A 15,211-nucleotide genomic window follows, 5' to 3' on the forward strand; every position below is an offset into this window, starting at 1 on the left:
GAAATTCTTAAAGGGAAAGCCACCAAATTATTTACAATTAACATAAGACCACAAAAAAGTTAAGACACAAAATATATATTTTTAAAGCAAGATTCAAGACGATTTAACAAAGTACAAATATATAAATGTCAAGTGACAAGAAAATCAGTACAAGCGTTTCATTTTTTTTTGTCTCCCACAGTTGCATTAAGTTGTGCAGGGTACGTATAAAGCTTTTGAAACAAAGCAGAATGACTGACAGGCAACTGCTGAAATTGGTTAGACTTTCCTTTCTATATGGTTGCCGGATTCTAAATAAACAATGTCGCTTGGGCTATGATGGAAACATTAGAAGCAAAAAAAAAAAAAAATGTTAGAAAAATGTAAAAAGTGTGTCGGCCAGGCTACAACATAGTCCCAGGTCTCGGTGTTTCATAGTGCAACATATCTGAAGGATTTCGAAACTTATCAGAACTTTTTTTTTTAACCTATAAAAGAGGATGGTGTTTCGTGGGGAATAAGAGTCTGGTTCAAACAGTGAATCTAGAAGGTAAAAGGCTGTAAGGGTATATATATAGCTCCGCCGGTCAGTGTTATATATAGCATTTTATTCATGGCCTTCAAACTGAACTTTAACGGCAGCACAGAAAGGCTTCACCAACTTCTGCACGTATCAGGCCTGCATCTAACATAGTGACACACTCTGCCATCAGTATCCTATAATACAAGAAAAAAAATCAGTAATCCCATCCCCTTAAGTTGCATTCGAGAGGACTCAAATTTAAACGGGCAGAAAGGAAGGGTAACATAGCATTAAACCACTGTAATAAGATCAATTTTGAGTGTATACCAACTTTTTACTCTGTATACATATATATGTGTGTGTGTGTGTGTGTGTGTGTGTGTGTGTGTGTGTGTGTGTGTGTGTGTGTGTGTGTGTGTGTGTGTGTGTGTGTGTGTGTGTGTGTGTGTGTGTGTGTGTGTGTGTGAAGTATATGAAGTACAATAGTTCCGGACATAAATCAGTGTGGCTAAAAAGTTTGCACCTGACTGTTACTCCTACAATGGTTATTATAGCCAAAATAATACTGACATGGTGATTAGCAGGTATTATATGAGATAGTATCTGCTTATTTTTGGCGTACTCGGCAGGATATGAACCTGCATGCTGATAGAACTGCATTTACAATTACATTTTTTTTTTTTTGGTCGTTACCAGTTTTAACCAGCAGGGAGCCAAAACTAACTTGAACTTTGTAGATAACAGACTGGTACTTAATGCCGCTATGGCAGCCATCTCTTCCGACGACATAACTGAATTCTCACCATGTTCTGACCCATTCAGCAGTAACCTATTCATCAGCCCTGCTTAAATAAACAGTCTTGAGCCAAGAATATTAAAGCTCACATTGTAGATACACCTACTACTACAAAGCTATGAATACCATAAACTGAGTGGCATAGCACATCAGCCATATATATATGTTCTGACGCTATTAAAGCCAGCACTGCAGAAGTACAAGATTTATAGGTAAGGGTGGTTTTGCGTATATCCAAACAATAGGAACTTGTAAGATGGATACAAGAAGCCCCGTTCTTGCATCTTGCTTACACGTAGCGACGCATATAACCCCGTCAATATTAATCTTCTATGCGTTTTTGCACAAAAACGTGAACGGATTCTGGAATCTGAAAGTCTGATCTCTGGGTAGTTCCAGCTGCACAGCACCACCCTACAGATGAAATCAAATTGCTGTAGCCTAAAGATTACGAAAAGTAGTCTGCGTGTATATTAAATAAGAATAAAGTAACTCTATTAAATAAATAATTCTGCTTTACCGTGTTGCATATCTGTACAAAGAAAAAAAATTGGCTACCCATATGCCTGCCAGTATTCAGCGTCTAGATCTCCTCATTCAAGTGGAATGTTGGCATCGAATTTGTGTGCAACACCAAAAAAAAAGTGTCAGCTTTTTCCTTGCTGATAAAAAAAACAAAAAACTACAATGCCCAGAATGCTGTGGGATAAATACAGTCCTGCATTAGTATGGCATGGCCATAACCGCTGGCATGCCTTAGAGGTTTACTATGCCCTCTTCAAGTCTGCTCATTCGGGACTGCAGGTAGTCAGTGCTAAAAACTGCATCATTTCTAGTTAAAGGAAAAAAACCTAAAAAGAGAAGGAATACGTAAAAGAATAAAACTGTGTGTTGGATACGGATAAAGACAGCCTCTAAGACTTGAGACTGCACAGAAGAAAGACCGGTTTCTAGAACAGAAAACGTTTTGGGTCAAGCAGAGACAAACCATGTACGAACTGCTTTACCTGGGTCAAGGCACTTTGCCATCACAGCTCTGGCCTGAAAACTAAAAACGTGATCCAAAGCGAAATAAATCTAAAACATAGCACTAAGATAAAAAGCAGGCTAAAAAGAAAATTAAAAAGAATCCTGGAAGATGTGGGTAAAAACAGACCGAGAGCGAACAGAACCTTGCATAATGGCAGCTAACTGAGCAGATAAACAATCAGAACGCACACGTTTACATCCTATTAAGTCTTTAGAATAGTAATAAAAATATTGTCTCTTTAACTGAAGCAAACGAAGGGCAAATGAGGCGACCTGCTTCACTTCATCTGCGGGGCCGATCGATCGTTGCTGATGGTTTTTCTAAGCTTCACTCCACGCCTTATCATTGAGAGCATATCGTCTTTTTGTACGACCGTTTCGTTATTGCTGATGCTGGTGGGTTCCGCTTCATTCGTGATTGGAACGGTTGTAACGGGTGTTGCTGTGCCATCCATTGGTCCTGGGCTGCTTGCAGACGCTTTCTGAGGGCTCAAGAACTGCGGATTGATCCCTTTAGAATAGGAAAAGGATTGCTTAGGTATGAAGGCACAATACGTTGTTTGTATGGCATTGAGGCTTTGAGCGGAGGAACATAGCCCTGGCTTTGCCTGGGCAAGATCCGATCTATGATCCTGGGTATAATGGTAAACTACGCTGTTCGTCCTCTCACCAAAGGGATTTATGGGAGCATCTGGTACCGTTGGGGTCTTAACTGGCACCATGGGAGTTCGGATGGGTATCGGAACACCGCCGATTGTGCCTCTCCTTAATGTTGGCTTGTTGGAAGGTTTCCTTTTTATGGTGGCAACATAAGGTGATCGGACGAGCGGGTCGGGCTCAGCTAAAAGACTGACGGTCGATGCTGGTCTCTTAGCTTGAAACATTCTCCTATAATTCTGGCTTATGTCGCTGTTTCTGGGAATTGTAGAGGACTTGTCAAAATCCAATTGATCGGTTTCTTCTTGTTCTCCGTGGAGCGAGATATAATCATAGTCTGCAACTAAAGACAAAAAAGGAAATTAAGCAGAGAAACACAGAAAAGTGAAAATGGAGAAACTGCTCAATTTCACACAAAGCGGTGGAATTGGAGCAATCATTCAAGTTACAAAAGGATATAAATCACTACATAGAAGTGGCTACTTAAAGGGCCTTCCTGCGTAATCATGAACCTTTATGTGCCTACGAATGTCCCTGGTTGTGCAGTATTGCATTTGTGATCCAGACTTGCTCTGCCTACTCTATCTGGAGTAAAGGAGTTTAAATTACTTTCCACCATAACAGAAGCAATGGAGAATTGTTCTATTTTCGCCCTACAGAGCGCTGCCCTGGCCACCCGCTGTGGAGGGAAACTACGACTACAGTTCTCTGCATGAACAAGGCCTGGAGCACCACTGTGTGGGAAAAGGCAGTAAGTAGCACAGTGATACATCAGTGCTGCGGTCCCTTCATTCTCAGGATCGGTGTAAATCCCATAAATCAGACCCCCCACCGATCAAGGATTGATGGCAGATGCCACTACTTTATCAGATGGGAATACCTCTACGTTTTACTGCGGTCCCTTCAAGTTTTACCATCTCATATGATGATCTACGAGTAAATTGGTACAGTGGCAGTACAGGTTTATAGCAAATCTGTGGAAGCAAAATGTCTGCCCCTGTAATTTACCCATAGGCCAAGCTTAAAGGGGTTTTCCAGTACTAAACTATCAGTGACCTGTTCTCAGGATAGGTAATCAATTATTGATCCGTGAGCGTTTGTCGATCATAATTCCCAATTGAACTTGCAGCTGTGATTGGGCGAGAACCACTGTTCTTACAATCCAGGCACAGCGCCGTAAAATGTATAGAGGACATGCCTGGTATGGCAGCTCAGTTCCATTCCCTTGAATGGGATTGAGCTGCTCTTGGGCCACATGACTGATGAACGACATGTCACGTCTGAGAAGAGGCCTCAGTGCTCACCTGAGTGCCGCAACATCTTCGATGAGCTGATCGGTGGGGATTCAGACTGACGGACCTCCCTGCCGATCAGCTATTGATTACTTATTATAAGGATAGGTAATAGTTTAGTGCCGGAAAACGCTTTTAAAACACAGAAATGAAGACATGATGCAGACCTAGGTGACAACACATGGGATGGGTCACAATACTAGGTAAAATGTAGTATTGATGAAAGTACGACACAGGGAGAATACCAGCTTGGATTTACAAAGAGCCGTTTCCACAGTGAAAGCTTGAGGCAGAAAACTGCAGTAGAAGCAAGGGCTCAATTAACTATTAATATATACAAATTTGTACATTACTGTGGATACCATTATATCGGTGACCACAAACTACCAACCACCATAATGCACTACTAATTATTCACGCTCTCAAAAGGAGTTCTCCAGTTGTAAACTACTGGCGGCCTATCTTCAGAATAGGTCAGCAATACTTGATCAGCGAGGCTCCGCCACCCTGGACTGGCTCTGATCAGCTGTTCACCAGGCAGATTTCTGCAGGAAGCAGTTCCGTTCTTACTGCAGTGGTCCGGCATTACGGGTCAAGATTCCATTCACTTCAATGGGACTATTATGATTGCATGCAATACCAAGCCTGACCACTGCAATGAGAAGTGAGTCATCTGCTTCCTGCAGAAATTAGCTCAGTGCAGGAGCACACTGACCTGTCAACAGCTGGTCAGTAGGGGTCCTGGGCAGCAGATCCTTGCTGATCTGCTACTGATGACCTATCCTGGAAATAGGCCATCAACAGTTTATAACTGCACAACCCCTTTAAAGGAAATTTGCCTAAAAGTGTTAAATGGCAAAGAATAACACCCAGCAGTAGAAAACTAGAGTCCCTTGAACATAGAGCTGTACTGGGAGGGGGCCGAACACAACAGTTGTAGCACATGACAGGCACAACACCACATTATACATGATTGGAGCAGCCCAGTCCAATCGAAGGAAAAAGCAGATTCTTACCAAAAAGAGAGGGGTCCTTCTTTAAGGCTGTGGAAAGAATGCACATATGTTGGTTGAGACACCAAGGAACTTGTGAGGTAGATGCTTACAACATGCTATGTGCCGCCATCCTCCCGTGTAATCAGAAAATCCCTCTTCAAAACAGGGGCTTTATGCTCTTTACTACGATAAACCTAAAAGGGAATGTACTCTACCCATCTTTATTATGTAACTTTTTAAAAAGAGGTGGGTTTTTTTTTTACTAATTAAAACCAGATAGTGAAGCATCCTTTATTTTTCTACTTTGTAGATTTTCTTTATTCTACTTCCTGCACATGACTATGGGGCAGCAATTGGCCTGAGCTGCAGCTAACGGTATTGAGAGATTATGCTTTACAGTTGCCTCATGGGCCATAGACACAATGGACTTCAATGCTTCTTGACATGCTCTATGACATGTGCAGAGGTCACTGTGCAGGGCGGGGGTGAAGGTGAGCTGTGATCACCACCTATTGTGAATCATGGATCTGGTGTTATCTATATAATGCTAAGGCCCATTTACACCAGCCGATGATCGCTTAAAAAAAAAAAAAAAGAAGAGTAAATCGCTAATCGGTGATCATTTTAGCAATCGGCGCGTCTAAACGTGCGCCCATCGTGTGCTTTTCGGGCACTGCTAGCTGATCGTCAAATTCAGTCCAAACTAAAAATCGTCCTTTAGCCTTATCAGCAGTTCTTCATGAGGAGTGCTCATAGCATTGTTTCCCCGTGGAGAACAAAGGATCTGAGCGCAGATAATAGCCTCGGGCTCTTAACTGCATTCAGCGAAGGCTTCATTTGCACATCTAATTGCTCTTAGGTAGCTACTTGATAGTTTATGCAAAATGATCGCTCAAAGCTTTCACTCAAACGGTCATTTGAGCGATCATTTGCTGGTGTAAATGGGCCTTTACTCTTCATTGCAATCTTGTCTGTGCTGATAAGATGACTGCTGAAAAGTTTTCTCTACAGAACAGGAAGTAGCAGTCTATTAGGCTTAGTGGACAGTGTAAAAACTACAGAATTCTAGGATTAAAAAAAAAATAATAATAATTTTATATTATATATAAATCTGACGCTTATCAGCATCCGTGTGTGCTCTCCTATACAAGTCTATGGGAGGGCACACACACAGGACTCCGAAAAGTCAAATTTTCTTGCCGCACGCCAACTTCAACTAGTGACTGCACTGGATCGCAGGAGTGAGTGAGTATATAAAAAAAACATACATCACCCAGCCCATTGTCATGTCCGCCAACAGCACCATAACTTAGTTTATGACAGGTTCCCTTTAACATAAAAGCTCAACTTCTGCAATAGCTCATTTTCTGATGATGCATTCCCTTTAACACAGGTAGTGCCATTATATACGATGGACCTCATGTAACACATCTGCTTTGAGAAATGTTCTCTTTAAAGAGTAACTGAACTTTTTAAAAAACTTTTGACATGTTAGAGCAACATATCAAAAGTTTTCATCAGTGGGGTCTGGCTGCTGAGACTCCGATGATCTCTGAAATGTAGGGACTGTGCTGCTCACCCAAGCACTGTGCCCCTTCGGCTGTCTTCACTGCCCGTCAGCTTCTCTCAGCCAATGAACACAGATGTATCGATATCTATAGAAGTCTATGCGCCTGTATGCAGCTGTCGACAAGCAATCAAAACAGCTGAAGGATCCCAACACGCGGGTGAGCACTGCAGCACCTTCATCTCAGCACCCAGACCCCCACCGATCAAAGCTGCTCACATCCACCGATCAAAGCTTTTCACATGTCCTGATACGTCAAAGGTTTTTAAAAACTACAATTACTCTTCAACAGTCTGAGATAATTACAGGTGATTAAACTTATGATGTAGATGCTAATCCCTAAATACAGAGTTCAGTCACAGAAGCAGTGCCATACATTAGAGATGGGGTGTTGAAAAATCCTTAGAAGCTAGAGTAGGGAGCGCTATGGAATATGTTGGTGCTATAAAGAGGTTTAATCTGGAGCAGGGCAGCTGCAGGGCATTCGTAAAAACACAGGAGCCACTTACAGCACTTGTAGATTTTATAAATACTGAGAAACATAAGTATCCATTGTGACCTCTACATGTTCTTTCAATAAAAGGGACCTATATATTAGGACTGAAAAGCTTAATGTGGCCAGCCACAACGAGTTTAACCTGCCCATAGAGGTCCTATATTACTACCTGAATTGCTCCCACTTGCAAAGTGAAGATTTTAAGGGGTTTTCCAGCATAAAGAATTAATTACCCATCCTCAGGTTAGATCATCAACAGCTGATCAGCAGGAGTTCGCAGCTCCAGCTTCTTGCCAAGCCACTCTCATAGTGAATTAAGCAGGAAGCAAACAGCTCCATACATAGTGCAGTGGCCAGAGTGGTATTGCAGGTAGAGGTACAGCTCCCATTCGCTTCAGTAGGTGCACTGCCTGCAATACCATGCCTGATCACTGTACAGTGACAGTGGCCCAGCAGACAGCTGATCGGCGGGGATCCCAGGCAGATCAACTATTTAGGAGCTACCCTGAGAATAGCTTATGAATTCTTAAGAGCTGAAAAACCCCCTTTACTCATGCAATTCTCATACAGGATCATTCAAAAAGAATGGTGCAAAAGTAAAGCTGACTTATTCCTACATCAATTGATATAGGCCAGCCAGAATTGCATGAAAAGATAAAGATTTCTTTAAGTTCAGTGGAACCGCTAACAGAGGATATGCTGGGACACGTCTGGGCAGAACAGGACTGTCGGTATGCCATCTGTTGTGTTACCAGCTGTGCCCACATTGCACATCTGTAAGGTGCATTAAAACTTGCAGAGATCACCCTGTATAATGTGGCTCCCAGCTGTGCATACAACACGGATCTATCCTGATGCAACGCAGAACATCGAGCACCAGCACTTCTCAGTGCATTAGATGAAGGAGCAGCATATTCTGTAGTGAAAGCCCAAATCCCTATTATATGGAGAAGCATCCACAGTGTGACATAGAATGACGCTCATCAATAAACAATATATCCAGGGCTTCCAATGATACTGATACGGTACATGCGGAATAACTCACCATGAGAGGGAATGGTGTCGTCCGAGCAGGAAGGGGTCGTTGTCTGTGTGCTGTACCCGCTGGAGCAGTGCAGAGAATCACGGCTAAGCTGGATTTCTGAGTTCAGGCCTTGACTTAAAGCCAAAGCTAAGTGATCGCGTGCAAGTTTTGGCTGCAACATCAAGTATGCAACATTAAAAACCAATAATTAAATAGTAATAGTACTAGCATGCTGTGCTATTAGGGCTGCTAAAATGACAGAAACACAACTGATCCCATTATAATCAATGGGATCTGTTATGTGCCGGATCCAGGGATGACGTTACTTTCCTTGTTCGGCTTCTGAAACGGAGCCGGGCAACGGAAATGGGGAAATACGAACAAGTGCAGATGTGAGCAAAGCCTAAATTATTATAAAAAAAGTAATACGCATCGCAGCCACTTGGCTCTGCCGGTAGAGATCATGTACGGGCTGCGATTGGCACTGCGCACGCCTGGGAATATGAGGTCACAGACACACGCAGTGTGCTTTCTCGTTTACAAAATTCATTGCTCTGTTCAGAGCAGGGATGCATATCGAAACGCTGCCCCTTCGCAATGTCTGCTTATGGACAGCGTTTCATACGTAGCCCTTGCAAGGGCTGAGTTTCATACACATTTCATACGTATCGATACACAGTGCCCACACGCAGGTGTGAATGGAAGAGTGAAAGCCCATAGACTTTCATTGCCTCCATTCACCGCGTGTTGCATAAGACATGGTGACAATATGCCCGTGTGAATGAGCCCTAACTTGGACTATCGATCAGAGAGAAGAATCTCGTGTGAATTAATCCATTCAAATGAATGAGTTCTTTTCCAATGCAAGCTCTGCCCATCTTGGAATAGACGGAATTTGCAAGGGGAAACCCACCCATGTAAATTCACCCTAATGCATATTAAAAATGCCCAAACGGTGTCTGATCCTGAAGGCCCAAATACAATGGGCCTGAATCATTGCTCATTATTGGTTTGTGACTTCTATCTCATTATGGAATGGTAACTAGTGAAGTATAGGAGACCTGCCTTAGCCATGACTTGTGGTGGAGGAGGCTTAAATCCATCGTTGGTCAGGTTTGATCTCAAAGTGCCATTTTCTCCACTGGGCCCGCTAACTGGAGATATCTGCTGATTGCTGTTCATCAGTTTAGGATCCTGTAATCAGAAGAGTAAGTCATAAATTCCAATGATCATAGATTTAAAATGGTTACATCTCTGTTTTTACGTCATCAACATGAAATAGCTCTTCTATCTCTGTATAGAATGTGTGAACTGTCTTCTACAAGGCCTTCTAGACAAAGTACAGCAACCACTCATCCATGGAAAATATGGAAACAGTAACTTTGGGAGGACTCGGGCATGATAAGCACCAGGCCTGGATACACACTGCCACAGGGGTCTAAAATAATAGTTTGCATAGCTCCACCCACTGACCTAAAGTGAAGAACAAAACCCAAGTTTTAGGGATTTCAGGTGATATTTACTAGGAGATGTAAATCCCTTCCCTTTTTAAATGGGTGATGCCATGTAGTTTTGGTTCTTCTCATCTCACCATAACTTTACTGGCTATCTCAATGAGTTAAGTCATAAATTCAGAACCAGGACAGGCTGAGGTTCGTCCGCAATATATCCACGTCCTGCAATTATAACGTTTTCTGGCTCAGTGAACAATCTGTATTTTCCCTTTTTAGAATGAAGCGTGTGTATTTAACATCCAAGAGAAGTACAACCAGTGTAAGTATCTTGAAAGTCTTTAGTTCAAGGACCAAATGTCAAGAGGGACTTCAATGTGAAGGACTTCCTCTACTGCTCGCTGTTCTGTACCTGGCAGAAAAAACGTGGGTTGGCAGCTACTGACGTGGAGAGAGGAAATTACTCTCTGGTCAAGAACCATTGAGGTTGCTTCAAGTAGTTAATAAAGAGATTTATTTCTACCGAGTGCCCTCTGTCCAACATCAACGTAGGGGTCGGATGTGTGTCACGCTACAAAGAGCAAATGGTCATTGCTACAGACAACTAAAAGTTGTCATGTTGTGTGAATGCGGGGGATCAAACATCTCAAGTTTAGGGTCAAATGATACAAATTAAACAAATCAAAATACAAAATTAAAAAACTCCTCAATTAGCTTTTTTGTAGACTACGTGAAGCGAAACACCAACAGAGCCATCACCATGCACTTTACAACTCACTGGAAGTAGATCTACCCAATTTCACAAGAAACAGGGTATGTGTTTTTAGGCACATGAAATGGGGAGAGTTGACTGTAGCACCCCTGGTAGAAGGGACTGATGTAATTAAATCCTCTATGTAAAACACTGTTGCCTCTTGAGGATAAGCAGTAAATATGACGTATGGCAGCTTATCTCTAGTCCTCTACTGAAACAGCATCTGCAATCTACCGCAATTATTTTTAATGAAGGATCTCAGATCTTCTGCTGTGGAAATCCACATGCGGAATCCAAACCGTGTGAGCTTGGCCTTACACTGACTCACGAGCTGCTAAGTTAACCATGCATCCACTTTCTCTGGAGAAACAGCACGTTGCACCCCGTAATGCACAACATTTTTGCATATCAAGAGGAAAAGGGGCGCATGATTACCTTAGGGTAACTCATGAATCAGCCTGACTCTACTTGGCCAGATGACTCCTCTCTCCTCATTTGTATATAGTGTGGAATAACCTTGGAACCCAATCGCAGAGGTACATGGGCTCATTAGGAAAAGAAGGGCATTAAAAGCCATTGTGCTTTCATCCCCTACTGGACCAAGCTTTAGAGATGAAATGGTGGTGAAAACTTCCCTTTGAGTGAAGTTCAAAATCTTCAGATTGGCCACCCTTCAAGTGCAACACATGACGAGGATTAAAGTGAGCGTTCATCTTTTTCTTTTGACAAGGCTTTGAGAGCCACAGGACCCCAATCAATTGAAATAAAAGGGCCCCCATCATTCAGCTTATAAAAAAGGAACAGCCATGGTGGGCTCTTCTGCCTCTGGGACACCATATATTAACGCTGTGTCCCAAGAGTAGGCCACTGATGCATTATCTCAGAAAAGCCCTTTAAAGGGGTTATCCACAGAACTATACGGACCTGAATCCAGTCAGAGTTCAGCGGTTAAAGTAACTTACACTTCCAGCTTGGTCACAACACAGGGAAGATGGTGGTAGTGGGTGAGGGGTCAGTGACATCGTTGCAGGGGACTGGACTGGCTGACTCATTTCAATAACTAAGCCAGCCCCCTTGTCTGTCAGGCTGATGTAGTGGTCTATACTGAGTGACCTGTGTCTGTGCCCGAACCAGGCCAGCGGTGGAGGTGCAAACTCCGCTTGAATTGGACTGGATTTAGGTAAGTATGTTTCTCTGGATGACCCCTTTAAGCTACAGGGACATTTCGGTCCCCTCACTCCAGCGGTGGACAGAATCTCTGCTTATGAGCCCTCCCCCACCACCAATGCCACCCTCATATAGGCATAAAGTTACCATTAGTCTCTTAACCCTTTCCAATCCAATTTGTATCCTGGTTTTCCTAGGGGGCTTACTCTTTTTCTGCTGTTATACAACAGCGCTATATGCTGGCTAAAGCCAGTACTGCATGAGGTGACACATTGGATAGGCTAAAACAGCAGAGAGGCTGGCAATATACAGCAAGAGAACCCCGACGGACGTCTTGCAACATCGGAGCTGTACAGCCTTAAATCATAATGTCTTTAGACGTCAGACAGTGGATTGGAAAAGGTTAAGACACTTGTGCTCTAATTACCTGGAACAGAGTCTCCAGCATTATGGTGGAAGACGGACGAAGATGAAGGGTTTCCATTGAGCTTGAGATGGAGTCCATAGACGGGACGTGCCTTATTGACCCATGCAGATAATTACTGTTGACAAATGAAAGAATACAATTAATTTCATCATTTTATTAGTGAAATGTGCAACGACACTAATGACTAGAACCTGCTGTACAACCGGCTTGAGATCACTGGTGTAGATCCTTCCAGCAAGGTACGAACAGTCACATACATGAAATGCAAGCTACCTCGGTGTAAACCTTGGACAATGCAGTCAGACTAATACATTCTGAACAAGAAGCCCTTTATTCCAGCAGCCCTCGGTGACTGATCCTCCTGCTCACAAGAGGTTATTATTTCACCCAGTCAAACACCTTTCTATTGGAACGTAAAAGTAGACGGCACCTGGGAACGGGAGACATCTGATAGCTAGCAGACTACGTACCATGCCGACCTATGGTAACCCTAAATGATTGTGGAATCCAACCCCCCCTGATGAAGAGGCTGGGGGATTCTGGCTAGGGATTAAGATATTGATGGCCGGGTGAAGTTACAAAACCTCCGAGTCCACACTGATGGTCTGTAAAAGGCTTTGCTGATGTCCCTCTATTCAGTGACAGTAGCTGCTGACAAGACACAAATAGCCGATCATGCCAGAAACGTTCCAGTTCACTAGTCGGAGCAGGGCGATGACTCCATCTGACCACTAGATGGCACTCGCATTCTATTCCAGCCTGGTGCTTAGATTCCATAGCATAGATGTAGGAAGAAACCTGTGGTTCCCCAGCTTTAGTGGAGCTACAAGTCCCGACTTCTTCTGCCAGCAGCTAGGTAGAAGAACGAGTTTCTTGTCACAGTTCCTGGAGAACTCCATACTGCCAAACCCTGCTGACAGAAGCATCTGTACCGCACTGACGTGCATCTATGAGAACACCGCTGAGACAAATAGTTTTTACTAGTCGTCACAGAAAATAATGAATATTCAGACTTCTACAGTTTAAAAAAAATGTCTGGCTACAATCAAGATGATTTTCACACAGGACAATTGTTTTGACTGCAGCAAAACTGGTCATTATTTTGGCAAATTCACAGTCAAAAATAGTTTGTACAGTGGTTCATATTGCTACTGCCATATTGGCTTATCGCCCTGAGAATAGAAGAATTCGGCAGATGAAATCCAACTGTCCGATCCTTACTTCCTCCAACATCTGCCACTGTGGGGAAAGTCAGGAGGCCCCCATACATATAAGATCATTGGCAGGTTCGGCTGAAATCTAAATGTGTATGGACAGACTAATGTCCCATTTAGACGCGATGAGAGACGTCTAAAGAACCGCACAAGCACTGACGTCACGGCTGAGGTTGTTAGCACTCATGCAGAGCGTTTAGACAGGCAGAGAATGCTGCCGGATCACAGGCTTCTCGCTCAGTGTTTTACCTTCTATGGGAAGCGCTGAGCATTTACAATCAGCGAGAAGTCCGCGATCCAGCGATGATTTTTATGCTGGCTTACATGGGATGGAGATTATCACTCCTATGTTTTTACACAGGAGCGATCATGAATGGCAGTGAAAGGCATCACAGATCTCTTCTGGCCTCCTGGCTCCATTCTGAGTAAACAGGCAGTCATTCATAGATGAATGACTGCCTGTTTACACGAGCCGACAGTCGTTCATTAGGTGAGCTGAAACGCAAGTGACTTTGCCAAATGAATTTCTTGATCATTTGCAGTGTCAGGTCTGATGTTTACACTAACCAGCAGTCACCTGTAATCAACTCTTGAGCAATTATTCAGGCGACCAATTATTGATCCATGAAAAAGTACTCGAACCCTATCGTATCTCACCATACAGCCACCATTGACTGGCTGCACAGGAAGATGTGCAGCTGACCAGCGAGTATTAAATGAGCTGATCAGCCAATGAATGAACGTTTGTTCGTTCGTCAACTGATCACCGGACCTTTCACACAGCTCAAGTGTTAGGCGAAGTAAAAATTTTATACTAAAAAAAAAAAAAATATATATACATATATTTTTTTTATTTTAATGAGAAATGCCATGACCATGATCAATTTAATGGGTCAGTAACTGAAAAGGTGCGATTTTATAAATGATGCCAAGCATAGGCAAAATCCCTCAGAGCACAGCGTAATGAGCAGACATATACATTTCATGGGTCATTTAGTAGCAAAGATAATAATTATGTTACTACGACTGTTTCACAGGGTGGGCCACGAAGTAGTAGCCCGGTACTACGCTCTCATGAAAAGAAAATCTGTCTGTTGCCCATTGCAACCAATCACAGCACAGGTTTCATTTCCTATACTGCTGAGTTAAAATAAAAGCTGTGCTGTGATTGGTTGCTATTGGGGACAAAGACAGATTCATTTCAATGAAGCCAAGCTGCAATGCCAGACACAACCCATGGGCAGGTGTGGTGCCGTTTCCAGAAAGTAGCCATGTTTTGAAAGCCCTTAAAGCGATCTTCTGAGCCTGGAGAAACAAAGATGGCTGAACCACTTCTCTGACTGACTGATCGGCTACTGATGCATACTACGTGCAAGACAGTACATGTCGACCTCACTGGTCCATGCTGCTCATGTGGACGGCGCTAGTTAATCAAAGCAGGTGTTGAGCCTTAGCCTAGTGTCCATCAGGTAGTCAGAGAAGCTGCTGTGGCCACCTTTGTGTTTTCAGGCTTGGAGGGTCTCTTTAAAGCTAAGACTACAAGGCAACTTTGGTTGCGTGATATCAAGTCAGGACATTGCAAGGAATGACTGTGACTGTGGTTGCGTTGCTACATGTAACCGCGAGAGAAGTTAAAAACTAAATACATTTGAACCTGCTGGATGTTTGAGCACAGGATGCAAATCTCAAGTGACTTTCTAGAAGAGGGATCAACGTATTGCAAGTCACGTACAACTGTGATTCACTTGTGACATACCAGCAATGTGGTGTTGCAAACCCCAAATCGCACCCCAAGACAGTTGTGCGACTCCAACATAAAGTCAGATATATCACGTTGCAG

General features: G+C 43.1%; 1 protein-coding gene across 2 annotated transcripts in view; it reads right to left on the reverse strand.

Moving 5' to 3' along the window:
• Positions 1 to 923: 923 nt before the first annotated feature.
• Positions 924 to 15,211, reverse strand: part of LOC136588018 (protein MTSS 1-like) — a 125,780-nt gene continuing 111,492 nt past the window's right edge. Inside the window, exons 10-14 of one of the 2 annotated variants that reach the window (XM_066586908.1) lie at positions 12,158 to 12,272; positions 9,424 to 9,552; positions 8,380 to 8,530; positions 5,293 to 5,319; positions 924 to 3,327 (exon numbers count right to left, since the gene is read on the reverse strand). In XM_066586908.1, the coding sequence (XP_066443005.1) occupies positions 2,606 to 3,327; positions 5,293 to 5,319; positions 8,380 to 8,530; positions 9,424 to 9,552; positions 12,158 to 12,272 (1,144 nt within the window). In that variant the 3' untranslated portion in view covers positions 924 to 2,605. The remainder of the gene's footprint in view (positions 3,328 to 5,292; positions 5,320 to 8,379; positions 8,531 to 9,423; positions 9,553 to 12,157; positions 12,273 to 15,211) is intronic. The other variant, XM_066586909.1, reaches the window with a different exon arrangement.

Source organism: Eleutherodactylus coqui, chromosome 13 (assembly GCF_035609145.1).
Source record: "Eleutherodactylus coqui strain aEleCoq1 chromosome 13, aEleCoq1.hap1, whole genome shotgun sequence".
Taxonomy (NCBI): domain Eukaryota; kingdom Metazoa; phylum Chordata; class Amphibia; order Anura; family Eleutherodactylidae; genus Eleutherodactylus; species Eleutherodactylus coqui.